The sequence below is a fragment of the Moschus berezovskii genome, chromosome 10, assembly GCF_049115385.1.
Source record: "Moschus berezovskii isolate FMDL1 chromosome 10, NW_MosBer_1.0, whole genome shotgun sequence".
NCBI lineage: Eukaryota > Metazoa > Chordata > Mammalia > Artiodactyla > Moschidae > Moschus > Moschus berezovskii.
In genome coordinates, this window is record NC_142469.1 from 74753009 (window position 1) to 74779854 (window position 26846).

General features: G+C 37.7%; 1 protein-coding gene across 1 annotated transcript in view; it reads left to right on the plus strand.

Moving 5' to 3' along the window:
* Positions 1-26846, plus strand: part of LAMA2 (laminin subunit alpha 2) — a 710698-nt gene that overhangs the window by 647042 nt on the left and 36810 nt on the right. Inside the window, exons 52-54 of the mRNA XM_088840739.1 lie at positions 14909-15047; positions 20531-20651; positions 25516-25692. Of these exons, the coding sequence (XP_088696865.1) occupies positions 14909-15047; positions 20531-20651; positions 25516-25692 (437 nt within the window). The remainder of the gene's footprint in view (positions 1-14908; positions 15048-20530; positions 20652-25515; positions 25693-26846) is intronic.

A 26846-nucleotide genomic window follows, 5' to 3' on the forward strand; every position in this document is an offset into this window, starting at 1 on the left:
CATAAGTCTGTTCTCTGTCTGTTTCTCTACTACTGCTCTGTAAATAAGTTATTCAGTACCATTCTTCTAGATTCCGTATGTATGTGTTCAGTTCAGTTCAGTCGCTCAGTCATGTCCGACTCTTAGCGACCCCATGAACCACAGCACGCCAGGCCTCTCTGTCCATCACCAACTCCCGGAGTTCACTCAAACTCATGTCCATCGAGTCGGTGATGCCATCCAGCCATCTCATTCTCTGTTGTCCCCGTCTCCTCCTACCCCCAATCGTTCCCAGCATCAGAGTCTTTTCCAGTGAGTCAACTCATCGCATGAGGTGGCCAAAGTATTGGAGTTTCAGCTTTAGCGTAAGTCCTTCCAATGAACACCCAGGATGGATCTCCTTTAGAATGGACTGGTTTGATCTCCTTGCAGTCCAAGGGACTCTCAAGAGTCTTCTCCAACACCACAGTTCAAAAGCATCAATTCTTCGGCAATCAGCTTTCTTCACAGTCCAACTCTCACATCCATACATGACCACTGGAAAAACCATAGCCTTGACTAGATGGACCTTGGTTGGCAAAGTAATGTCTCTGCTTTTTAATATTCTGTCTAGGTTGGTCATAACTTTCCTTCCAAGGAGTAAGCGTCTTTTAATTTCCTGGCTGCAATCAGCATCTGCAGTGATTTTGGAACCCAAAAAAATAAAGTCTGACACTGTTTCCACTGTTTCCCCATCTATTTCCCATGAAGTGATGGGACCAGATGCCATGATCTTCGTTTTCTGAATGTTGAGCTTCAAGCCAACCTTTTCACTCTCCTCTTTCACTTTCATCAAGAGGCCTTTGAGTTCCTCTTCACTTTCTGCCATAATGGTAGTGTCATCTGCATATCTGAGGTTATTGATATTTCTCCCAGCAATCTTGATTCCAGCTTGTGCTTCTTCCAGCCCAGCATTCCTCATGATGTACTCTGCATAGAAGTTAAATAAGCAGGGTGACAATATACAAGCTTGACGTACTCCTTTTCCTATTTGGAACGAGTCTGTTGTTCCATGTCCAGTTCTAACTGTTGCTTCCTGACCTGCATACAGGTTTCTCAAGAGGCATGTCAGGTGGTCTGGTATTCCCATCTCTTGAAGAATTTTCCACAGTTTATTGTGATCCACACAGTCAAAGGCTTTGGCATAGTCAATGAAGCAGAAATAGATGCTTTTCTGGAACTCTCTTGCTTTCTCTATAATCCAGCGGATGTTGGCAATTTGATCTCTGGTGCCTGTGCCTTTTCTAAAACCTGCTTGAACATCTGGAAGTTCACGATTCACATATTGCTGAAGCCTAGCTGGAGAATTTTGAGCATGACTTTACTAGCATGTGAGATGAGTGCAATTATGCGGTAGTTTGAGCATTCTTTGGCATTCCCTTTCTTTGGGATTGGAATGAAGACTGACCTTTTCCAGTCCTGTGGCCATTGCTGAGTTTTCCAAATTTGCTGGTATATTGAGTGCAGCACTTTCACAGCATCATCTTTCAGGATTTAAAATAGCTCATTTGGAATTCCATCACCTCCACTAGCTTTGTTCGTCGTGATGCTCTCTAAGGCCCACTTGACTTCACATTCCAAGATGTCTGGTTCCACGTGAGTGATCACGCCATCGTGATTATCTTCGTCCTGAAGATCTTTTTTGTACAGTTCTTCTGTGTATTCTTGCCACCTCTTCTTAATATCTTCTGCTTCTGTTAGGTCCATATCATTTCTGTCCTTTATGGAGCCCATCTTTGCATGAAATGTTCCCTTGATGTCTCTAATTTTCTTGAAAAGATCTCTTGTTTTTCCTATTCTGTTGTTTTCCTCTATTTCTTTGCATTGATCGCTGAGGAAGGCTTTCTTATCTCTCTTTGCTATTCTTTGGAACTCTGCATTCAGATGTTTATATCTTTCCTTTCCTACTTTACTTTTCGCTTCTCTTCTTTTCACAGCTATTTGTAAGGCCTCCTCAGACAGCCATTTTGCTTTTTTGCATTTCTTTTCCATGGGGATGGTCTTGGTCCCTGTCTCCTGTCCAATGTCACGAACCTCCGTCCAGAGTTCATCAGGCACTCTATCAGATCTGGACCCTTAAATCTATTTCTTACTTCCACTGTATAATCATAAGGGATTTGATTTAGGTCATATCTGAATGGTCTAGTGGTTTTCCCTACCTTCTTCAATTTAAGTCTGAATTTGGCAATAAGGAGTTCATGATCTGAGCCACAATCAGCTCCTGGTCTTGTTTTTGCTAATTGTATACAGCTTCTCCATCTTTGAGCTTCCCTGGTGGCTCAGATGGTAAAGTGTCTGCCTGCAATGAGGGAGACCTGGGTTCGATCCCTGGGTTGGGAAGATCTCCTGGAGAAGGAAACGGCAACCCACTCCAGTACTCTTGCCTGGAGAATCCCATGGACGGAGTAGCCTGGCAGGCTACAGTCCATGGTATCGCGAAGAGTCGAACTCGACTGAGCGATTTCACTTCACTCTCCATCTTTGGCTGCAAATAATATAATCAATCTGATTTCGGTTAGAATACGATATTTCTCTTTCTCTTTCTGACTCACTTCACTTTGTATAATAGGCTCTAGGTTCATCCACCTCATCAGAACTGACTCAAATGCATTCCTTTTTATGGCTAAGTATTCCATGTGTATATGTTCCACAACTTCTTTATCCATTCATCTGTCGATGGACATCTAGGTTGCTTCCATGTTCTAGCTATTGTAAATAGTGCTGCAGTGAACAATGGGTAACATGTGTCTTTTTCAGTTTTGGTTTTCTCAGGGTATATGCCTAGGAGTGGGATTGCTGGGTCATATGGTGGTTTTATTCTTAATTTGTTAAGGAAACGCCATACCAATTTCCATAGTGGCTGTATCAGTTTACATTCCTACCAACAGTGCAAGAGTGTTCCATTTTCTCCACACCCTCTCCAGCATTTATTGTTTGTAGACTTTTTGATGATGGCCACAGTGGCTGACTTTATTTTGGGGGGCTCCAAAATCACTGCAGACGGTGACTTCAGCCATGAAATTAAAAGACACTTACTCCTTGGAAGGAAAGTTATGACCAACCTAGACAGCATATTAAAAAGTAGAGATATTACTTTGTCAACAAAGGTCTGTCTACTCAAAGCTATGGTTTTTCCAGTAGTCCTGTATAGATGTGAGAGTTGGACTATAAAGAAAGCTGAGCACCGAAGAATTGATGCTTTTGAACTGTGGTGTTGGAGAAGACTCTTGAGAGTCCCTTGGACTGCAAGGAGATCCAACCAGTCCATCCTAAAGGAGATCAGTCCTCGGTGTTTATTGGAAGGACTGATGTTGAAGCTGAAACTCCAATACTTTGGTCACCTGATGTGAAGAACTGACTCATTTGAAAAGACCCTGATGCTGGGAAAGATTGAGGGCAGGAGGAGAAGGGGACGACAGAGGATGAGATGGTTGGATGGCATCACTGACTCAATGGACATGGGTTTGGGTAGACTCCAGCAGTTGGTGATAGACAGGGAGGCCTGGCGTGCTGCCGTTCATGGGGTCTCAAAGAGTTTGACAAGATTGAGGGACTGAACTAACTGATTCTGACCAGTGTGAGGTGATATCTCATTGTAGTTTTGATTTGCATTTCTCTAATAATGAACGATATTGAGCACATTTTCATGTGTCTGTTCAGTTCACTTCAGTCTCTCAGTCGTGTCTGACTCTTTGCGACCCCATGAATCACAGCACACCAGGCCTCCCTGTCCATCACCAACTCCCAGAATTCACCCAAACTCATGTCCATCAAGTCGGTGATGCCATCCAGCCATCTCATTCTCTGTCGTCCCCTTCTCCTCCCGCCCCAAATCCTTCCCAGCATCAGAGTCTTTTCCAGTGAGTCAACTCATCACATGAGGTGGCCAAAGTATTGGAGTTTCAGCTTTAGCATCAGTCCTTCCAATGAATACCCAGGATTGATCTCCTTTAGAACAGACTGGTTGGATCTCCTTGCAGTCCAAGGGACTCTCAAGAGTCTTCTCCAACACCACAGTTCAAAAGCATCAATTCTTCAGCGATCAGCCTTCTTCATAGTCCAACTCTCACATCCATACATAACCACTGGAAAAACCGTAGCCTTGACTAGACGGAACTTTGTTGGCAAAGTAATGTCTCTGCTTTTTAATATACTATCAAGGTTGGTCATAACTTTCCTTCCAAGGAGTAAGCGTCTTTTAATTTCATGGATGCAGTCAGCATCCACAGTGATTTTGGAGCCCAAAACAATAAAGTCTGACAATGTTTCCACCGTTTCCCCATCTATTTCCCATGAAATGATGGGACCAGACGCCATGATCTTTGTTTTCTGATTGTTGAGCTTCAAGCCAACCTTTTCACTCTCCTCTTTCACTTTCATCAAGAGGCCTTTGAGTTCCTCTTCACTTTCTGCCCTAAGGGTGGTGTCATGTGCATATCTGAGGTTATTGATATTTCTCCCAGCAATCTTGATTCCAGCTTGTGCTTCTTCCAGGCCAGTGTTCTGTTAGCCATCAGTATATTTCCTTTGGAAAAATGTCCATTTAAGTCTTTTCCCACTTTTTGATTGGGTTGTTTGTTTTTCTGGTATTGAGTTGTATGAGCTGCTTGTATATTTTGGAAGTGAATCCTTTGTCAGTTGTTTCACTTACTATTATTTTCTCCCATTCTGAGGGCTGTCTTTTCATCTTGCTTATAATTTCCTTTCCTGTAAAAAGCTTTTAAGTTTAATCAGGTCCCACTTGTTTACTTTTGTTTTTATTTCCATTCCTCTAGGAGGTGGGTCATAGAGGATCTTGCTTTGGTTTATGTCATCGAGTGTTCTGCCTGTGTTTTCCTCTAAGAAGTTTATATTTTCTGGTCTTACATTTAGGTCTCTAATCCATTTTGTGTTTATCTTTATGTGTGGTGTTAGAAATGTTCTAATTTCATTCTTTTACATGTAGCTGTCCAGTTTTCCCAGCACCATTTATTGAAGAGGTTGTCTTTGCCCCATTGTATATTCTTCCCTCTTTGTCAAAAATAAGGTACCCATAGGTGCTTGGTTTTATTTCTGGACTTTCTATCTTGTTCCACTGGTCTATATTTCTGTTTTTGTGCCAGTACCATACTGTCTTGATGACTGTAGTTTTGTAGTATAATCTGAAGTCAGGACGGTTGATTCCTCCAGCTCCATTCTTCTTTCTCAAGACTGCTTTGGCTCTTTGGGGTCTTTTGTGTTTCCATATGAATTGTTACATTTTTTGTTCTGGTTCTGTGAAAAATGCCATTGGTAATTTGATAGGAGTCACACTGAATCTGTAGATTGCATTTCTTAGTATAGTCATTTTCACAATATTGATTCTTCCTACCCAGGAACATGGAATATCTCACCATCTGTTTATGTCATCTTTGATTTCTTTCATTAGTGTCTTATAATTTTTTGTGTACAGTTCTTTTGTCTTCTTAGGTAAGTTTATTCCTAGATATTTAATTCTTTTTGTTACAGTGGTGAATGGTATTGACTCCTTAATTTCTCTTTCTGATTTTTCATTGTTAGTATATAGAAATGCAAGTGATATCTGTAATTGATATTGTATCCTGCAACTTTGGTAAATTCACTGATTTGCTCTAGTAATTTTCTGATATTATCTTTAGGGTTTTCTATGTACAGTATCATGTCATCTGCAAACAGTGAGAGCTTTCTTTCTTTTCTGACCTGGATTCTTTTACTTCTTTTTCTTCTTTGATTGCTGTAGCTAGGCCTTCCAAAACTATGTTGAATAATAGTGGTGAAAGTGGACACCCTGGTCTTGTTCCTGATATTAGGGAGAATGCTATCAGTTTTCACCATTGAGAGTAATGTTTGCTATAGGCTTATCATATATGGCCTTTACTATGTTGAGGTAGGTTCCTTCTATGCCCATTTTTTAAAGAGTTTTCACCATAAATGGGTGCTGAATTTTGTCAAAAGCTTTTTCTGCATCTATTGAGATGATCATATGGCTTTTATCTTTCAATTTGTTAATATGGTGTATCACATTGATTGATTTGTGTATATTGAAGAATTCTTGCATTCCTGGAATAAACCTAACTTGATCATGGTGAATGAGATTTTTGATGCATTGCTGCATTCTGTTTGCTAAAATTCTGTTGAGGATTTTTGCATCTCTGTTCATCAATGATACTGGCCTGTAGTTTTCTTTTTTGTGTTGTCTTTGCTTGGTTTTGGTATCAGGGTGATGGTGGCCTTGTAGAATGAGTTTGGAAGTGTTCCTTCCTCTGCAGTTTTTTTAGGCATTAGCTCTTCTCTAAATGTGTGATAGAATTCTCCTATGAAGCTATCTGATCCTGGGCTCATGTTTTTTGGGAGATTTTTGATCACAGCTTCAATTTCAGTGCTTATGATTGGGTTATTCATAATTTCTATTTCTTCCTGGTTCAGTCTTGAAAGATTGAACTTTTCTAAGAATCTGTCCATTTCTTCCAGGTTATCCATTTTATTGCCTTATAGTTGTTCATAATAGTCTCTTATAATCCTTTGCATTTCTGCATTGTCTGTTGTAATCTCTCCTTTTTCATTTCTAATTTTGTTGATTTGATTCTTCTCTCTTTTTTTCTTGATGAATCTGGCTAAAGGTTTGTCAATTTGTTTATCTTCTCAAGGAACCAGCTTTTAGTTTTATTAATCTTTACTATTATTTCCTTAATTTCTTTTTTATTTCTGCTCAGATATTTATGATTTCTTTCTAGTAATTTTGGGGTGTTTTTGTTCTTCTTTTTCCAGTTGTTTTAGGTGTGAAATTAGGTTGTCTATATGATGTTTTTCTTGTTTCTTGAGATAGGATTGTATTGCTATAAACTTCCCTCTTAGAACTACTTTTGCTGCATTCCATAGGTTTTGAGTTCTCATGTTTTCATTGTCATTTGTTTCTAGAAGTTTTTTGAGTTCCCTTTTGATTTCTTCAGTAACCTGTTGGTTATCTAGAAATGTGTTGTTTAATCTCCATGTATTTGTGTTTCTTACAGTTTTTTTCTTGTAATTGATATCTAATCTCATAGTGTTGTGGTTGGAGAATATGCTTGATATGATTTCAAATTTCTTAAATTTACTGAGGTTTGATTTGTGACCCAAGATGTGGTCTATCCTGGAGAATGTTCCATGTGCACTTGAGAAGAAGGTTTATTCTTCTGCATTTGGATGGAATGTCCTGAAGATATTAATGAGATCCATCTCATCTAATGTATCATTTGAGACTTGCGTTTCCTCATTAATTTTCTTTTATGATCTGTCCATTGGTGTGAATGGGGTGTTAAAGTCTCCTACCATTGTTGTATTACTATCAGTTTCTCCTTTTATATCTGTTAGTGTTTGTCTTATGTATTGAAATGTTCCTATGTTGGGTGCATAAATATTTACAATTGTTATGTCTTCCTCTTGGATTGATCCCTTGATCATTATGTAGTGTTCTTCCTTATCTCTTGTGATTACAAGAGATATTTTATTTTATTTTAAGGTCTATTTTGATACGAGGACTGCTACTCCAGCTTTCTTTTGCTTCCCATTTGCATGGAATATGTTTTTCCATCCTCTTACTTTCAGTCCGTATGTGTCTTTAGGTCTGAAGTGGGTTTCTTGTAGAGAGCATATATATGGGTCTTGTTTTTGTATCCATTCAGCCAGTCTGTGTTTGGTTGGAGCATTTAATCCATTTACATGTGAAGTAATTATTGATATGTATGTTTCTATTGCCATTTTCTTTATTCTTTTGGGTTGATTTTGTAGATCTTTTTTCTTCTCTTGTATGTCTTGACTATATAAGTCCCTTTAACATTTGTTATAAAGCTGGTTTGGCGGTACTGAATTCTCTTGATTTTTGCTTTTCTGAATAGTTTTTTATTTTTCCATCAATTTTGAATGAGATGCTTGCTAGGTACAATAATATTGGTAGATTTTCCCCTTTCAGTTCTTTAAATATATACTGCCATTCACTTCTTGCCTGCAGAGTTTCTGCTGAAAAATCAGCTGTTAAGCATTTGGGGTTTCCCTTATATGTTACTTGTTGCTTCTCCCTTGCTGCTTTTAAGATTCTTTGTGTTTAGTCTTTGTTAGTTTGATTAGTATGTGTCTTGGTGTATTTCTCCTTGGGTCTATCCTGTATGGGACTCTTTGTGCCTCTTGGACTTGATTGACTATTTCCTTTTCCATGTTGAGGAAATTTTCAACCATAATCTCTTCAAAAATTTTCTCATACCCTTTCTTTTTCTCTTCTTCTGGGACCCCTATAATCTGAATGTTGGTGCATTTGATATTGTCCCAGAGGTCTCTGAGACTATCCTCAGTTCTTTTCATTCTTTTTACTTTTTTCTGCTCATCAGAAGTTATTTCCACCATTTTATCTTTCAGCTCACTGATTCATTCTTCTGCTTCAGATACTCTTCTATTGATTCCTTCTAGACTATTTTCAATTTCAGTAATTGTGTTGTTTGTCTCTGTATGTTAATTCTTTAATTCTTCTAGGTCTTTGTTAACTGATTCTTGCATTTTCTCCATTTTGTTTTCAAGGTTTTTGATCATCTTTACTATTATTATTCTGAATTATTTTTCAGGTAGTTTGTCTATTTCCTCTTCATTTATTTGGACTTCTGTGTTTCTAGTTTGTTCCTTCATTTGTGTAGTATCTCTCTGCCTTTTCATTACTTTTTTTTAAACTTATTGTGTTTGAGGTCTCCTTTTCCCAGACTTCAAGGTTGAATTCTTCCTTTCTTTTGGTTTCTGCCCTCCTAAGGTTGGTCCACTGGTTTATGAAAGCTTTGTATAGGGTGAGATTTGTGCTGAGTTTTTGTTTGTTTGTTTTTCCTCTGATGGGCAAGGCTGAGTGAGTTGGTAATCCTGTCTGCTGATGATTGGGTTTGTATTTTTGTTTTGTTTGTTGTTTAGATGAGGCATCCTTCACAGGGTGCTGTTGGTGGTTGGGTGATGCCAGGTCTTGTATTCAAGTGGTTTCCTTTGTGTGATTTCTCACAATTTGATATTCCCTAGGATTAGTTCTCTGATAGTCTAGGGTCTTGGAGACAGTGCTTCCACTCCAAAGGCTCAGGGCTTGATCTCAAGTTTTGCATGGTTCAATATATTATTTTCTCCTGGTCAGGTACTCTTTTCCACTCTCAGCTGGTGTTCTTCATGCACTTTTGTGTCTGAAGGTGTATTCCTGGTGTATCCTTGGAGAGAGATGTACTCCATGTCCACCTACTCCTCTGCCATCTTGTTCTCTCCACTGTAGTATTCTTGCCTGAGGAATCCCATGGACAGAGACAGCTCACATATTATGGTCCATAGTGTCACAAAGAGTAGGACATGACTGAAGTGACCTGGCACTGGCCTGAGCTGAACTATAGTAATTCTCTTACATACAAACAAGTTCTCTTCCAAGAGCACATTTGTAAGTCCAATTTGTTTGTAAGTACAAAAAAGTTAGCCTAGATACCCAGCCAACACAGCTATGTAGTACTGTACTGTAATTAGTTTATGTTACTTTTCACACAAATAGTACATAAAAAACAAACAAACAAAAAAATATACTTTTAATCTTACAGTACAGAACCTTGAATGGTAAAGTACAACAGTTGGCATACAGGGGCTGGTATCAAGTGAACAGGCACAAAGATTTACTGACTGGAGGGAAAGAGGTGAGAGATGGAACAGCTGAAGTGTTGTCAACAATTGGAGACAGAGGAGAGGGCAAGCTGCAATTTCATTCACACCTGACACTGATGGCACATGTTCAGAGCTTGAAATAAAGATATTGTACTACTGTACTCTATACAGTACTGTACAGTAAAGTACACAAGACCACAACTACTTGTAGTGGATGCACACACATGACAATGTACACTATACACATGAATTAACTTACGTGATTGGACACGCAAACACACGTTTGCATCTTTGAAAGTTCACAACTTGAAGGTTTATATGTAGGGGACTTACTGTAAGGAGTTTCAACTCTTCCTGAAAGCCATAGGGAAAGAACTACTAAGAGTTTTAATCAAGAGTGTGATACTACCAGATTTGTGTTTTAGTGAAGTTTCTTTAGCAGCAGCTTGGAGGGTAGATTGGTGACAATTTCAGATCCTATTGCAATCTGTAGGAAAATCAGTGGAAGAGCAAGGAGAATGAAACTATGAGAATGAGTAGGAAAGAATGAAGTTGAAAGATATCAAGCATTTTTAAATCGAGGAGCTTTATGAAATACTCAATGTGGAGAGTAAGTTTTTTTTTTAATAATTCCTTTATTTTTCTTAAAATAACAACAACAACAACAACAAAAAAAAATCAGTGCCATTTACCAAGCAATTGGATGTAAGAAGAAACACAAATTTTAGAAAAGAAGCTGAGCTTTATTTTAGACATGTTGTATTAAAGGAATTCTCAGTATCTTTAGCTACCTAAGGAAGCCGTGTAATTGACAGGCAATTCATTATGCGTATTTGAGGATTAACTGAGTTCTAGGGGAGAGATGGATGGCTGCAAAGCATTATGTTTTAAATAGTTGTAGCTTAATAGAGATGAGAAAAACCAGTCATATCTAGAATAAGATTATCCAAAACCCTGGAGCAAACAGCAATATCGAAGCAGTATAGTAAAGGAAGGCCCCACAAAGGGAGCTATAAGGAAATAATCAGAGAGAGGAGAAATAAGAAAAGTAAATTTCCAGAAGATTAAACTGGAGGCAGAGTGAACAATTAAGAACAATAATAGTTCAGACAGAAGATAAATGATGGCTTGAAATAAGAGTTGCAGTGGGATTTGACAGCAGAGAAATGCAAAATGAATCCACAGTGTGATCCCACTATATAGTTACTAGAATGTCTATAATTAAAAAGACTGAACATACCCAGGGCTGGCAAGGATGTCAAGCAAGTGGAATTCTTATGCACTGCTGACAAGGATGTAAAAATGGTACAGCCACATTGGAAAACAGGTTGGCAGTTTCTTAAAAGGTTTAATATAGACATGTCATATGAAACAACCATTTCACTCCTAAATATTCACCCAAGATTTGTGAAAGTATATATCTATAGAGAGACTTGTACCAGAAAATTTATAGCACCTTTATTTGTGATACTCAAAAAAACAAAAAACAGTGCAAACATTCATCAGCAGTTGAATGGATATACAAATTGTTGTATATCCATACAATGGAATATTGTTTAGTGGCAAAAGAAAATAATGAACTGTTAATATGCACACAAAATAGATTAATAGCAAAATAATTTTTCTGAGTAAAAGAAGTCAGACAAAAAAGTACATTTATGTAAAAATTATATAGAAAACACAAACTAACATATAGTCACAGTAAGCAGCTAGAGGATATTTGTGGATCGGGTTTCACAGGGAGGGACAGTGGAAGGAAGGATGACAAAGAGACTTAAGGAAACTACTGGAGCGATTGACATGCTCAATTTTTTGACTGTGATCATTTCATGGATGTATAGAGATCTCAAAACTTGTCAAATTGTACATTTTAAACATGGACAAATTATACCATGTCAGTTTTACATTGATAGAAGTGTTTTAAAATAGGACAGAGTGAGTTCCCTGGAGGCCTAATAGTTAGGATTCCAGGCTTTCACTGCTATGGCTGGGTTCAGTCCCAGGTCGGGGAACTGAGTTCCTATAGGCATGCGTGCGTGTATGCTCAGTCACTCAGTCGTGTTTGACTCTTTGCCATCCCCAGACTATAGCCCCCAGGCTCCTCTATCCTTGGGATTTTCTAGGCAAGAATAGTAGAGTGGGTTTCCATTTCCTTCTCCAGGGGATCTTCCTGACCCAGGGATCGAATCCACATCTCCTGCTTCTCCTTCATTAGCAGGTGGATTCTTCACTACTGAGCCACCAGGGAAGTTCATAAAGCCATGCAACACATTGAAAAATAAAATAAATAATTGCTTAAAGAGGACAGATAAAAGAGTTATTTAGGAAATGAAATTAGTAGGGCTGTTGATTGGTAAGATATAGAATGGTGAGGAGAAAAGATGACTGTCTAATTAGGAGATTGGGTAGGGGTCTTAGTGCTAACAGATTAAATAATACAGATCTGGGAGTAAAAAGATAACCATTTTAATTCAGAATATCAGCTGGGGAGGTATATAATCATCTGCTGAATGTGGATTTTTAGGCAAAAATCAGGTCCAGGCATGTATATTTCTGAGTGGTCAACATATAGTAAGTAGATATAAACTTGAGGCTACCCAGATAGCTGAAACCTGAAAAATAGCCAAATGAAAGCACTCTGGTGACTGTGATCATTTTAGAAGTGTTCAGAAAAATAACATCAAGGGAAGGAGACTGAGAATAAGGTTGGAAAGGCAAGATAAGCTGGAGAAGTTGGTATTATGGGTGTCAAAGGAGGAAAATTCTAGAAGGATGGAAATATTAACCTCACATACTGCACAGATTTGGATTAAGGTAAGGACCAAAGCACCCCATAGGGTTTGGATATAGGGAGGACACTGTGGGTTTTAGCAAAGTCAGAATCCATGGAGTAGTGAGATAGGAATTCAGGTAAGGCTGTTGCTCCTTTTCAGATACCTGATTGTTTTACACAAGTTATTCTCAGCTAGTTTGCAAAAGCACTGTCCCTCGAAGTGCAAACTGTCTTTTTCAGGAAGCACGCCCACCTTCTGAGTCAGTTAGTAGGACCACAGTCACTAACAGGTGCCCCATGTCCCCCCAGGTGCATTGATATGGACGCAAAATCGATCATTTAGATTTTCAGTGGACTAAACAGCTCCTTTATAACAACTCAGTACTGATTATGAAATACTTGTTAAGTTCCTACTCTGTGTCTAGAATTGAATAAAACCCTTAATTCCCTGTTTACCCATAAATGATGTCTGAACTCATCAACTCTAAAATTTTATGTTGGTTACTATTCTGTAAGGGAAAGAAATAGGGCAAGGAATAAAAGCAAGTGTTAGCATTCCATAGCAGAACCCATCCCATAGCTGTCACTCATGATGGACAGAGTAGAGCCCTTTCTTTAAATCAGTAAAAATATGCCATCCTACATCTCAATACTGAAGCTAATACTTCAGTGGGCCAGTGAGTTTCACTTCAATTGTGTTTCTGCTTTTTAATCAGTTTTTCTTAGAATGATTTCTAAAAATGCATATATTCACTCAGGGATAAGGAGGAAAACTACCTCCAGTCACTGACTTGCCTATGACATCTCATTTTCACAGACGTTATTAAAATGTATACCAGGTCTATAGAAAAAAGGCTATTTTCACATTCCAGTCAACAGCCCTATATGAAAACTTCTTTGCTGATCTGGATTAAAAAAAAAGAATATGTATGAAAAAGTTTTGAAAACATTTTTATAAATCTTTTTTATTTTAGCCACCAGTCTTGTCAAAAAGATATGTGAGTATGAAATTGATATGTGCTAGAAAGTAATTAACATTTTAAATCTTAACTTGCTTAATAATTTTTGATTAGGCAGTTATTTTTTAAGTAATTTTTTTTGTTTATCTTTATAAAATTCTTCTTTGAGGATCTGAGGTGTTCATAGGTTTGGGTATTTTATTTTGGATATTTTTTAAGGTAGTTATGTTTGGTTTTACTAAGAATACTTTCTTTTGAAATGGAAGGGCTACAGATTACAATGGAATTTTGGAGTTTGATATTTCTCTTTATTTTTCAAAGAACACTCTTCTAAAAAATGGTGAGCTTGGAGAAAATAATAATATTTCAAGGTCAAACAAACTTGAGAAATACTTCTTGTTCTGTGTCCCCTTTTTGGAGCGTTACTTTTCATATTAATGTGTTGCAAGATCTGAGCAGCCATAAAATTAAGATCTGTGTTTAAATTTGCTTAATCTAGTGTTTGTCATATTTATTTGATCCAGCAATATCCAAGAAACTAATGCTCCAAAGAATAAACACTTCGAAATGCCCTTAAAACCCATTGGTTCAAGTGGCCATTTTTAGACCCTTGCTAATTCAGATGTTATATCGGGCAAAGATTTAGAGGCCAAATTTGTCTTGTTAATGAACCGATGCCTCAATATGCATCAAGGATCCAAAATATATGAAGCAGTTAAAGGTTGGGCCTAGGCAAATATTATGGTGAGATAGCACATAATTCAGAAAGAACCTAGCCTGACTCTTAAAAATAAAGAGGGTAAAAATCAGTGAGATAGTGTTCGCATCTGCTCTCTGAACAAAGCAGTTTAAACAGAGAAGAGTCTCTCTTTTTTCCTTTTTCCTATTTCTAAATTCTTATCCTCATCATATTGGACATACACTTAGAGACCTGAGAGAAAAGCAATAAGCAATGAAAACTGTACCTCTCTTGAGGTACCTCAGCATCCTCCATCTAAAATGAAGTTTACAATGGACGTGGATCCTATCATCTTGCAAAATCAAACATTCCCATCTCTCCACTTCCAGGCACAACCGCCTAATCCTCATTCCTCTGGGGATGAGCCTCAGCCCCAGTACTTCTGTGGATAACGAAATGTACAGACAGAATCACAAATTTTGTTTATTTCTAATTCGCAGTGTAATTTCTAGTTAGATATTTATCTTACCATTAATTAATTATTTTTATTTTCTAACTACTTGTATTATGGGAAACTGTGTCAATGAGTTCTCTGTTGTCCATCTAAACGTTTTTATTTTATCTTGACTGGTTTGTGTTCAGGCTACTATTTTCATGCTTTCTTTGTGGATTATATAACAATGTATTTTACTGATGTTATAGTTTCTGCAATTATTAAATAGCTGTATATAGTTACAGTGTTAATTTGAGAATTAAAGTAAAAGTGTCTTGAAGAAACGGAAATGATGTAGATGTGGTTGGTATTGCTCAAATAAAACATGAAACTTTCTCCTTCCTTTGCAGCCAACATATCAATTGTAGATATTGATACTAACCAGGAGGAGAACATAGCAACTTCATCTCCTGGGAACAACTTCGGTCTTGACTTGAAAGCAGATGACAAAATATATTTTGGTGGTCTGCCAACACTGAGAAACTTGAGGTAACTTGATGTATATTTAGGGATAAGGATTAAGTTTTAATTAAATGGTCACTATGCTCACTAGAACTCTGAAGTTTAATTATAACAGGAATATCATATAACCTTTAGTTACAGAAAACACCTAATCTAAAAAATTGTGCTACATGTTAAAATAATACCAGGATTTAAAAACCAGAGATTAACTTGATATCTTTATTGAAGAGGTGGATGGGAATCACTGTTACCTTTACAGTCAGTCACCAGATAAAAAGAATTATAAAAGTTATTAAAGGAGAAAACTGGAGTTGAATGTAATTGCCTTTCTGCTGTACATTCACCAGAGATAATGGTGCACTGCCTTTGCTGAGTGTTCTGAGAATTAGTCAGTGTTCCAGGATACTGTGAGTGTAACCTACTTTATGGCTAAGCACAAGCATGATAATAGTGTAATGGAGCTTTCCTATGTACTTGATGCTAAAGCAGTATTAGTTGTTCTTGCCCATGTCAATATTTTTCAAAACTTCACATATATTTTTTAAATAGCAGGAATGGGAGATGTATTTAGTTTAATAGTTTAATTAATTCCAAAATAAATAGAACTAATTAAAAAGTGTCAGAAAATATTTCATGTAGTATTTCATTAATCTCCTGCTTGTTACAAAACAGTCTGTAAGAAATAAAAGTTATAGAGTACTTGGTGCTCAATAAAAGTTAATTGAATCTAATTTGGATGGGATGAATTGATTTGGCCAAACCATAAGAGTTGACTATAAATATAGACCACCATATTTTTATTTTGTTTAGTTTGCTAGTTTTTTATGATTACAAAAGTCCTGCCTAGGTGTTTCTACACTAAAAAGACACATTATAATTGGAATGGTCTCAGAATAACTGAAAAGTATGACGGTCAGTTTTTTTCATATTTCTCAAATGAGCAGTAGAACTTCAGTCTCATTTATGATATTGAGCATGCAAACTGAGATTTGTGTTTGTTTCTGTATCTAAATTCATAAACCAGACACCTATTCAGTTTATCAAGTGTGTAATTTGATAAGCTTAATGCAGATAAACTGGCTCTGCATTCATCCACATGATATTGTATTTGTGTTAGGAATATAGATTTTAAATGTCTGGTCAGAAAAATTATTGCAGATCAAATGTGTTTGAATAGTGGCATAGTTATTTCTCCAAAATCCATTTATTCATTCAACAGATGTTTGATAAGCATCTACTATGTTCCAGATACTATTTAAATACTGGGGATCTAGCAAATTGTTCAAGTCTAAGATTTACTTTGCCAGATTACTAACTAAATTCTCTATGAGTGAATTAAAGTAGCCAAAATCAGGCTATCCAAAGATGGCTTTATCTATTCTGGTGGTAATGTAGTTTTAATTACCATAAAGTGATTTTTAGGAATTATCCACAAAAGTGTATATGTTAATTTAACTGAGATGGGTTTATGTATTATTAAATAGTTTTCAGACTACATACCTAGTTAGTCTTTATTGCCATAATGTTTTTTTTTTACTTCCACACTATAGCATTACATAATTATAATATTTCTATGGTATGACACATTATTTCAAAACAATCTTTGTGAGACATATATTTGTGACTATTCAAGGAGCCATGCATTCGTAGCTGTAATTTGCCCACAGGCAAGATCATCATATGATAAAGTGCAAAAGATGTGATGGACATTAATTATTTTCTATATATTAAGTTTAAGCTAAGTTCAAAGAGGCAACAAGCTCTCCTTATAAGCTACTCATGAACATTACAGCACAGGAACATTTGTTAATTTTCCATCAATAAAAATGATAAACATAAGTGCTTTAAATTCAGTTCCAAAATAAACATTTTCTAAGAGAATAGCATGGGAGATGGTCACCATTGGATTCTATTTTCCTTACAGTCAAGGGTATATGCCTGGTTTCCTTTCTTGTGGTATTTTACTTTCCTTTGTAGATCTCTGTGAAATGCTTTCTGTTTTAAAATATTTATGATTATAGTTTATTGTTTTACTAAATGAAAATACAATTATAAGTAAAGCATTTTTTTCTCTTCCCTTTGACCTAGTATGAAAGCAAGGTAAAATTTAAATTTATGCATGCCTTCTTCAAGTGCATGGGTTGGGTCAATGTGGCTTCTTAGATAAAGCGGTGATGCAGAAGCAGAGTGACAACTATCCAGCTTTATTCATAGTACATTTCACCAGCAAGTAATGCATTCTGAGATGATTCTCATGCTGCCCTTTGCTTACAAAAATGCTGCTGCTTACCCACCATCACAGAGCTGCAGTTTGACTTGTTTCACCAGCCTTGAGGATTTGCTCTGCTTATTTGTTCAACAGCCCACGCACAGTGCCCTCTAGTGCACACTTGCAGCAGCACAGGCCAAGGGCAGCTGGTCAGGTTTTTATGGGCACAAATCTAGTTCTGGGGAACAAAGTGATCTTCTGGGTTGAACCTCAGACTCTGGTCTCCCAGGTACTGTACTATCTGCTGAACAAGCAACTGTGCTCCCAAATGCTTACTACTGCCTGATTGCTTTTTGCAAGCCTGCGAAGATGCACATGTTTACACGGCCCTTGCACCTCTTGGCAAAGCTGCTTCTTTATTGCCTTGTTTATTTAGAATTTAGGTATGGAGTCAGATAAAAGGAGCCTCTAGAAATACTGTATGTAAAAAAAGTGTTTGCATTAACAATGAGAAAGTTTGCAGACAGTCATCCTATCAGGATGCATTTCAATTCCGATTTGCAGGCGGGCAGTATTAGCCTGGAAGTTTTAAACATCAGGTCCTTGTAAGTGGCTGATGAAACCCCAGAGATGTGTGCAAGGCTGGCGCAGTCTGGCTAGAGTTACAGCTGAGTGTTTTGGTATTTCAAAACCTAACAGTGCCAAATTTCCCAAAAGGACATAATGAAGCTGAGCTGATCAATTTTTAAAGCAAAGGCTAGATTTTTAATACCAGAAACTAGACTATATAGAACTGAAAGTGTGGGAAAAAATAAGTTGTTTCATCACGGACCAGTCAAGTGCTGTTTGCTGAGATAGCTAAAAGGCAAAGGCTGACTTTCAATGAAAGTATATGCTAATAAGGCTCTGGAATGACACTGTGTAGCTTTGTAATTTTGCCTCTGAGGCAAACAGAGGAAACAGAGGCCTGTGGTTACCATTAGGAGTCTGATCACCATATGTGATCACTTATCCCCTGTGATTTTCATAATGTCGAGCTTGCTGAATCATTGCGTTTTGAAATGGTTCTTCGTATTTCCCTGAAACAATGAAGTGTGTAACTTGTAAGAGTGATTTATTTTATTGATAAGACCTCTGAGAAACTCATGATAAATCAGACCTCCTCTCAACAAACATGGAAGCAAGGGAATGCTGAGAGTGAAGTTTACTGGCTTCCTTCACGTTATACAGGAAGAATATGAGAGAGATTCTCACTGTCCAGCTGGCATGTTTTTGTAATAACCAGCTGACCGAACAGAAGGGGAAGACCTTGTGAACAAGTGGAAATGATCAAAGAAAATAAAACAGTCCCAGAGAGAAAGAAACAGAACAAATACCCGGCATGAGATAAATCACCGGATACACACTGCCAGGGGTCTGATTTGCTGGCCTCCCTGTTTGTCCTCATGTCATGTGTTTTTTATTAAGGCAAAAAAAGGAATCCTGCCACCATGGGACAGTGAGGAGAGAGTTAATCATTATCCTACTAAGTATAATATCTTGGTATTGATTGGACACTTTTTAGAGTTGCTTGCTTGCGTACATGCTAAGTCACTTCAGTCATGTCCAACTCTTTGTGACCCTATGGACAGTAGTCCACCAGGCTCCTTGTCCATGGGATTCTCCGGGCAAGAATACTGGAGTGGCTTGCCATGCCCTTCTCCAGGGGATCTTCCCCACCCAGGGATCAAACCTGTGTCTCCTGCTCTGCATCGCAGGTGGATTCTTTACCACTGAGCCACCAGGGAAGCCCCTAGAGTTGCTTATTAAGATTTTTTTTACAAGTATTTCTTTTTCTATTTCTGTTGACCTGCACCATTCAATATGGTAGCCACTAGCCACAGTGGCTATTTAGCTTTAAATTAAAGAAAGAAAATTTTTGTAAATGGTATTTCCCAGGCTGTCCAGTGTTTAAGATAGGCATTCCCATTTCAGGGGGCATGAATTTGATCCCTAGTTGGGGAACTAAGATCCTATATGCCATGCAGTGTCGCCAAAAAAGAAAGAAAATTAAATAGCAATAAAAATCCAGGTTCTCATTGGCACGAGCTACTTTTCAAGTGTCAGCAGACATATATGGCTACTCATTACTGATTTGGACAGTGCAGGAAAGAATATTTCTATCATCACAGAAAGTTCTACTGGACAGTGCTGTTATAGATGAAAAAAGTGTCACCATTAACATCCTGTTAGCTTGTGTTTATCAAGCACTTACTGCATGCTAGCATGTTTATCCTTTTTTAAGAAGTAGTAAGCAAAAAGTAAATATTCAAGTGTCTTTTGGGTGTTGAAGCCATTTTCAACTTTATTGGAAAAATTAAATGTATATTTTGTCCTTTGGTTGCTTTATTTTGTTACTGCTCCAATACAGAATAAAAACTTAGAGTATCTTTTTTGAAACTGTAATCCAAAACAATGTTTCTCAGGTTTTATTTGACTTAAAATTTTTAAAGAGAAATATGACATTATCTTATTCTCAGCTAACCCCTCAAAAAAAAAAATCTCAATGGCAGGAATATTATCATTTCAAAATAAATGTTTCCAGATTTTTAAATTTTGAGCAAGATTTTATTTAATGTTATTCATTATATAGTATGATTATGCTGTCCTGTACAAGTATCTGCTCTTGGGTGGAAAAAAACAAACACATTTCATTATGCATATGAAGCACTTTAAAAGAAGTCAGTTAATTTCTCTAACTTGTATTTAAATGCAATAGTTGAGTTGATTTTTTTAAAGGAGAGAAAGAAGAGCTACATAAAGACTCCCTGTGCAACTTGGTGCTAATATCCACTTATCCGACCAGTAGCTAATGGAAGGGAGAAGGCAATGGCAAGCCACTCCAGTACTCTTGCCTAGAAAACCCCATGGATGGAGGAGCCTGGTGGGCTGCAGTCCCTGGGGTTGCTAAGGGTCGGACACGACTGAGCGACTTCACTTTCACTTTTCACTTTCACTCATTGGAGAAGGAAATGGCGACCCACTCCAGTGTTCTTGCCTAGAGAATCCCAGGGAAGGGGGAGCCTGGTGGGCTTCTGTCTATGGGGTCACACAGAGTCAGACACAACTGAAGTGACTTAGCAGCAGCAGCTAATGGAAGCATAGCTTTCTGGGCCCTTGTGTGCGTCTGTGCACAGTTTGAGAGACATACGCCTGCCTGTGCATCAGTTTGCTCCATATGGCTTGCATCCAGTAGTCACAGATACTATACTACCATTGTCCTAATGATATTGCTTTTGTTTTCCATTTAACTTTTCAACAGGCCAGAAGTAAATGTGAAGAAATATTCTGGTTGCCTCAAAGATATTGAAATTTCAAGAACTCCGTATAATATACTTAGCAGCCCTGATTATGTTGGTGTTACCAAAGGATGTTCACTGGAGGTTGGTCTCTTCTTAATGGCTTCCTAAATGCCTTCATATCAGATTTCACTTACTTAGTTTGGGTCTACTACTGGGACCAGTCCTTGTTAATCTGTTTTAAATTCCTACTGACCCTAGTCTTGCTGTTCTTTAGTCGCTAAGTCGTGTCCAACTCTTTTGTGACCCCTTGAACTGTAGCCCAACAGGGTCCTCTGTCCATGGAATTTCCCAGGCAAGAATACTGGCGTGGGCTGCCATTTCTTACTCCAGGGGATCTTCCTGACCCAAGAATTGAACCCATATCTCCTACATTGGCAGGAAGATTCTTTTTTTTTTTTTAATTTATTGGAAGCTAACTACTTTACAATATTGTGGTGGTTTTTTGACATACATTGACATGAATTAGCCATGGGTGTACATGTGTTCCCCATCCTGAACCACCCCTCCCACCTCCCTCCCCATCCCACCCCTCAGGGTCGTCCCAGTGCACCAGCTCTGAGCACCCTGTCTCATGCATCGAACCTGGACTGGCGATCTATTTCATGTATGATAATATACATGTTTCAATGCTATTCTCTCAAATCATCCCACCCTTGCCTTCTCCCACAGAGTCTAAAAGTCTGTTCCTTACATCTCTGTCTCTTTTGCTGTCTCGCATATAGGGTCATCGTTACCATCTTTCTAAATTCCATATATATGCATTAATATACTGTATTGGTAGAGAAGGCAATGGCAACCCACTCCAGTACTCTTGCCTGGTAAATCCCATGGACGGAGGAACCTGGTAGGCTGCATCCATGCGGTTGCAAAGAGTCGGACATGACTGAGTGACTTCACTTTCACTTTTCACTTGCATGCATTGGAGAAGGAAATGGCAACCCACTCCAGTGTTCTTGCCTGGAGAATCCCAGGGATGGCGGAGCTTGCCGTCTATGGGGTCACATAGAGTCAGACATGACTGAAGAGACTTAGCAGCAGCAGCATACTGTATTAACGTTTTTCTTTCTGATTTACTTCACTCTGTATAATAGGCTCCAGTTTCATACACCTCATTAGAACTGATTCAAATGCTTTCTTTTTAATAGCTGAGTAATATTCCATTGTCTATAAGTACCACAGCTTACTTATCCATTCATCTGCTGATGGACATCTAGGTTCCTTCCACATTCTGGCTATTGTAAACAGTGCTGGTGGCAGATTCTTTACCACTGAGCCACCAGAAAGCCCCAACCCTAGCATTAGCTCTGCATAAATGATAAAGCAAGATTGAAGTACTTCTAAAAATTAACATGATCAATTAAACTTAGGAAAACAATATTATAAAAGATTCCAAAATACCTTTCCACATGTATAGCACTTCATAGTATGTACTTTTTAATATTAATCTCTTTTCTGATTCTTTCTTCTTTCTAACACTACTTTTGTCTTTTCCTTGTTATCATGTCATCGTATTAGATTTAGTTTACCTTCCTGTCTTTTATATAGCTTTATTATCAACCTTAATTTTTTTCTGGAATGTGTTAGGAGTTTACTCAAATAACCAGTAATAGTTTATACCATGATCGTTAGTATTTAACATCTTGTCCACAGCTTAGAAGTCAAGCCTCCTTTTCTTTGAAAATGGCATGTAGTGGGAACCATCTGCAAAGACTTGGCTTTGATAGGACTGCAGAGTCCCCTGTAATCAAGTATCTTCAGTATTTTTTCTTTATTGCCACAGCAGCCTAGCAGCCCCTGATTCCACTTGACTATTCTGCACTGACTCTTCAATAGGTACTAACCCATAAGAGAGAGAAACGCAAGTCACAGCTCTTCTCTCTTTTATTGATTGGCCAGAAATTTTGTTTAGGCTTTTCCATAAGATGTTCCAAAAAACCTGAGCAAACTTATTGATCAACCCAATAAAATCCGATAATAATCATCATCAAATATTAGTAAATTTTTCAATTCAGTTCAGTCGCTCAGTCATGTCTGACTCTTTGCAACCCCATGGACTGCAGCACACCAGGCTTCCCTGTCCATCACCAGCTCTCAGAGCTTGCTCAAACTCATGTCCATCGAGTTGGTGATGCCATACAACCATCTCATCATCTGTCGTCCCCCCTTCTCCTCCTGCCTTCAATCTTTCCCAGCACCAGGGTCTTTTCAAATGAGTCAGTTCTTCACATCAGATGGCCAAAGTGTTAGAGTTTCAGCTGCAGCATCAGTCCTTACAATGCATATTCAGGACTGATTTCCTTTAGGAAGGACTGGTTGGATCTCCTTGTAGTCCAAGGGACTCTCAAGAGTCTTCCCCAACACCCCAGTTCAAAAGCATTAATTCTTCTGCGCTCAGCTTTCTTTTCAGTCCAGCTCTCACATCCCTACATGACTACTGGAAAAACCATGGCTTTGACTAGATGGACCTTTGCTGGCAAAGTAATGTCTTTGCTTCTTAATATGCTATGTAGGTTGATCATAGCTTTTCTTCCAAGGAGCAAGCATCTTTTAATTTTATCACTGCAGTCACCACCTGGAATTCTGAAAGTAATGAGTTTGTTTTTAAAAAGAAAATGCCAGACTTCCATGGTAGTCCAGTGGTTAAGAATCTGCCTGCCAATGCAGGGGATACAGGTTCCATCCCTGGTCCAGGAAGGTCCCACATGCTTCAGAGCATAAGCCCGTGCGCCACAACTACTGAACCTGTGCCCTAGAGCACACGCTCCATGACAAGAGAAGGCACTTCAATGAGAAGCCCACACACAGCAACTCGAGAGTAGCCCCAACTCACTGCAACTAGAAAAACTGAGCACGCAGCAACAAAGACCCAGAGCAACCAGAAATAAACAAATAAATAAGTAGTTTTTTAAACACAAATAAAAATAAAATGGTAAATATATCATACTTACAGATTTTAATTATCCTGATTATGACCCAACTATTCATTTTAGCTGCTTCCTCCAGTTAAAATTATTTTAAAGCATTATGATGGGAGACAAAGGGATTTGGGAAAAAAGAGAAAATCACCACTGAGCTATGAGGTTTAAAGACTGGAACAGAACTTTTGGGGTCTTCATTGTGCCAAGTTACAGTCTCTGACTTGCAAGTAGCCATAGACACCCACCCTGAGAAGCTTGGGAATATGAAAAAGGAAAGTACATACAGAATTTAATCTCTAAGAATCCATATTGACCTCTTTTTGCTCGGAGTTTTAATCTTCCAAAGTCTGACTCTCATCCACATGCAAAAGATATATACATGAGAATGGAAAACTGTCCAGAAAATGAATAGCCTGTATACGTGGAAATGATGGTTCTGTAAAAGTATTTTTCAGTAACCAGGAATTATTTGCAACTAAAATATGAAGCAGAAATTGAAATATTTGATAAATATTAAAAAATCTGCACAGTAGTTTTATTTGAACTAGCCAAGACTCTATGATTTAAAAATTGGAATTGAAAACAGATTATACATTTTACAACATTTATGTCACTTAGCTTGGCCTGGAAAACTGCGGGGGAAAATATCCTGCATTAAAAGATTCCTTGTTTTCACTCCAGCAAGATCCAGGACTTTTCTAATGAATATTTTGAGCACCATAAATGCCCAACTACAGGGGGTTGCTTAAATAAATCCTTGCACATTCCTACAATGGAATGACCTGCTACTAAAAGTGAGATTGAAATCTAAATTTACTGACAGAGATATCCCCCACATGTAAAGTGAGAAAAATAAGTTACAAATGAACGTACCTGTCATGATTCAGTATGACTATAGAGAGGAGGAGAGGAAAGGGGCAAGGTTGTAAAAGATAAAACAAGTGAGTGACTGCATGGCTGCGTGAATACATGAATGAATGGATTATATCGATAGAAAGTTATGTGCTTCTACACAGCTTTGGGATGGGAGTGATTTTTACACTCTTACCTTTTGTACTTTGTTACTGTCTACAATGTTACTATTTCAATTGTATCAGCAAAGACTGATACTGTTTTCATTTTAAGAAAATTAAACTATGAAATATTTGATTTATTTTTTAAAATTTAAATTGTATCTGATTTTTAAAAAATTCCTCCAGAGTGTCTTTATACATTTAGTAGATTCTTGAGAGTCCCTTGGACTGCAAGGAGATCCAACCAGTCCATTCTAAAGGAGATCAATCCTGGGTGTTCATTGGAAGGACTGATGCTAAAGCTGAAACTCCAATACTTTGGCCACCTCATGCAACAAGCTGACTCACTGGAAAAGAGTCTGATGCTGGGAAGGATTGGGGGCAGGAGGAGAAGGGGACGACAGAGAATGAGATGGCTGGATGGCATCACCGACTTGATGGACATGAGTTTGAGTGAACTCCGAAAGTTGGTGATGGACAGGGAGGCCTGGCGTCCTGTGATTCATGGGGTCGCAAAGAGTCAGACACGACTGAGCGACTGAACTGAACTGAACTGAGCAATGAACATCTTTACCCTCAACTCATCACTGAGAAAAAATGCAGACAGACTTAGCTATAAAACATGAGCAATTAGTTGGTAAAAGGATTCAAGGGATCAATGAGAGTGTTTTCAAGGAAGATTTAGCAAGATAGATTTAAATCAGAAGAAAACGTTGCCTATTAGTGATAGTCAGTAATAGTCTTTTATATTTCAAATCAAAAGTTCTAGAATAAAAGCAGAACCCCAAAGTTTTATTTTAACTTAAACTGTTCAGAAAATTAAATGTTATAGTTTGGAATAATATTTCTTCAGTTGCTCTTAAGCGTAACTGAGTTTTCATGCATTCTAAGTTGTCATGCATGACAATATGTTTCATAGTAACTTTGAGTGCACTGAGAAGGCTGAGTGAGATGGAGAAACTAAGTGTTCTTTCAGTTCTAATGCTTTCTTCCCTTCTTTCCTTTTACCTGAAGAACGTTTACACAGTTAGCTTCCCCAAGCCTGGTTTTGTAGAGCTGTCTCCTGTGCCTATTGATGTTGGAACAGAAATCAATCTGTCCTTCAGCACCAAGAATGAGTCTGGGATCATTCTCTTGGGAAGTGGAGGGACACCCATTCCGCCTAGGAGAAAACGACGGCAAACTGGACAGGTAATTACAACATCTAATTAATACAATAAAAATAAAATAACAATAAAAAATACAATGCCTAATTAATAATGAATTTCCCCTAATGCTAATATAAAACAATCATTTTACAAAGAGACTCAGGAGAGGCATTTAGGATTTATAAATTGTCTTTATATTTTTAAAATTTGTATCATTTATTTCTATTATCATCTTCTTAGGACAGTTATCTCCCCAAGGATTTTTCTGTTGGTCAATTCTCGGTCTAGGCGCACTTGTATTTACATCCATATATCATATGAGTTTGAACATATAAAGAGAGAAAGCTTAAAATATATTCAAATTGTATTAGTATTCTCTTCTAAGTCCAGTTTCCTACCAACTCTGTAGATATCCAGATGGGAGACCCTTAAATTTAAATTCCCTTTGGATCAGTTTCACTAGCTAAAATGATGCAGTCTGTTGGTGTCTGACTGCTCCACCTTCTCTGGACACCAAGAAAGCAAAGAATGGACCTGGATAGGAGAAGACAAAGAATACAGCTAACAGAGGTGTGGACAGTAGTGACATCAAAATAAAGCCTACCCAGAGTCCACTCTGTGAACTTGTTTTCCTACCCCCTAGCCATTCAGTTCTGTTAAAAGGTCTCTTAGTTGTCCACATCTAGGCACCATAAGTCTTTACTGCATGGATACTCCTCCAGTACTTTCAATCATACTTTTAAAGATAACACATTTTTTCCTTTTAATCTAGTTTTTCTCAGTGAAAGGATTCTTAGGAATTACCTAGTCTTCCATGGCCAAAGCATAGAGTATTTTATAAAAATGTCCTTTATAAATATGCATGCATCCCTGAAATCAGGTTGTATTGTTTGTGATTATAGGATTATTAAAATCACTTTTAGCATTTAAAGTTTAATAACTTAAACCACTATTTAATAATAGTATGTAATAATATTCTTTTCTCCCCACCACCAAAAAAAAGAAAATAACAAAATACAGTTGACCCTTGAAAAATGAGTTTGATCACACAGGTCCACTTGTATGTGAATTTTTTCTTCAATAGTAAATACAACAGTATTACATGGTCCAAGGTTGATTGAAACTGAGGATGCAGAATATCTGATATGGAGGAACTGAGTAAAGGGAGGGCCAATCTGTAAGTAATGCTTTGATTTT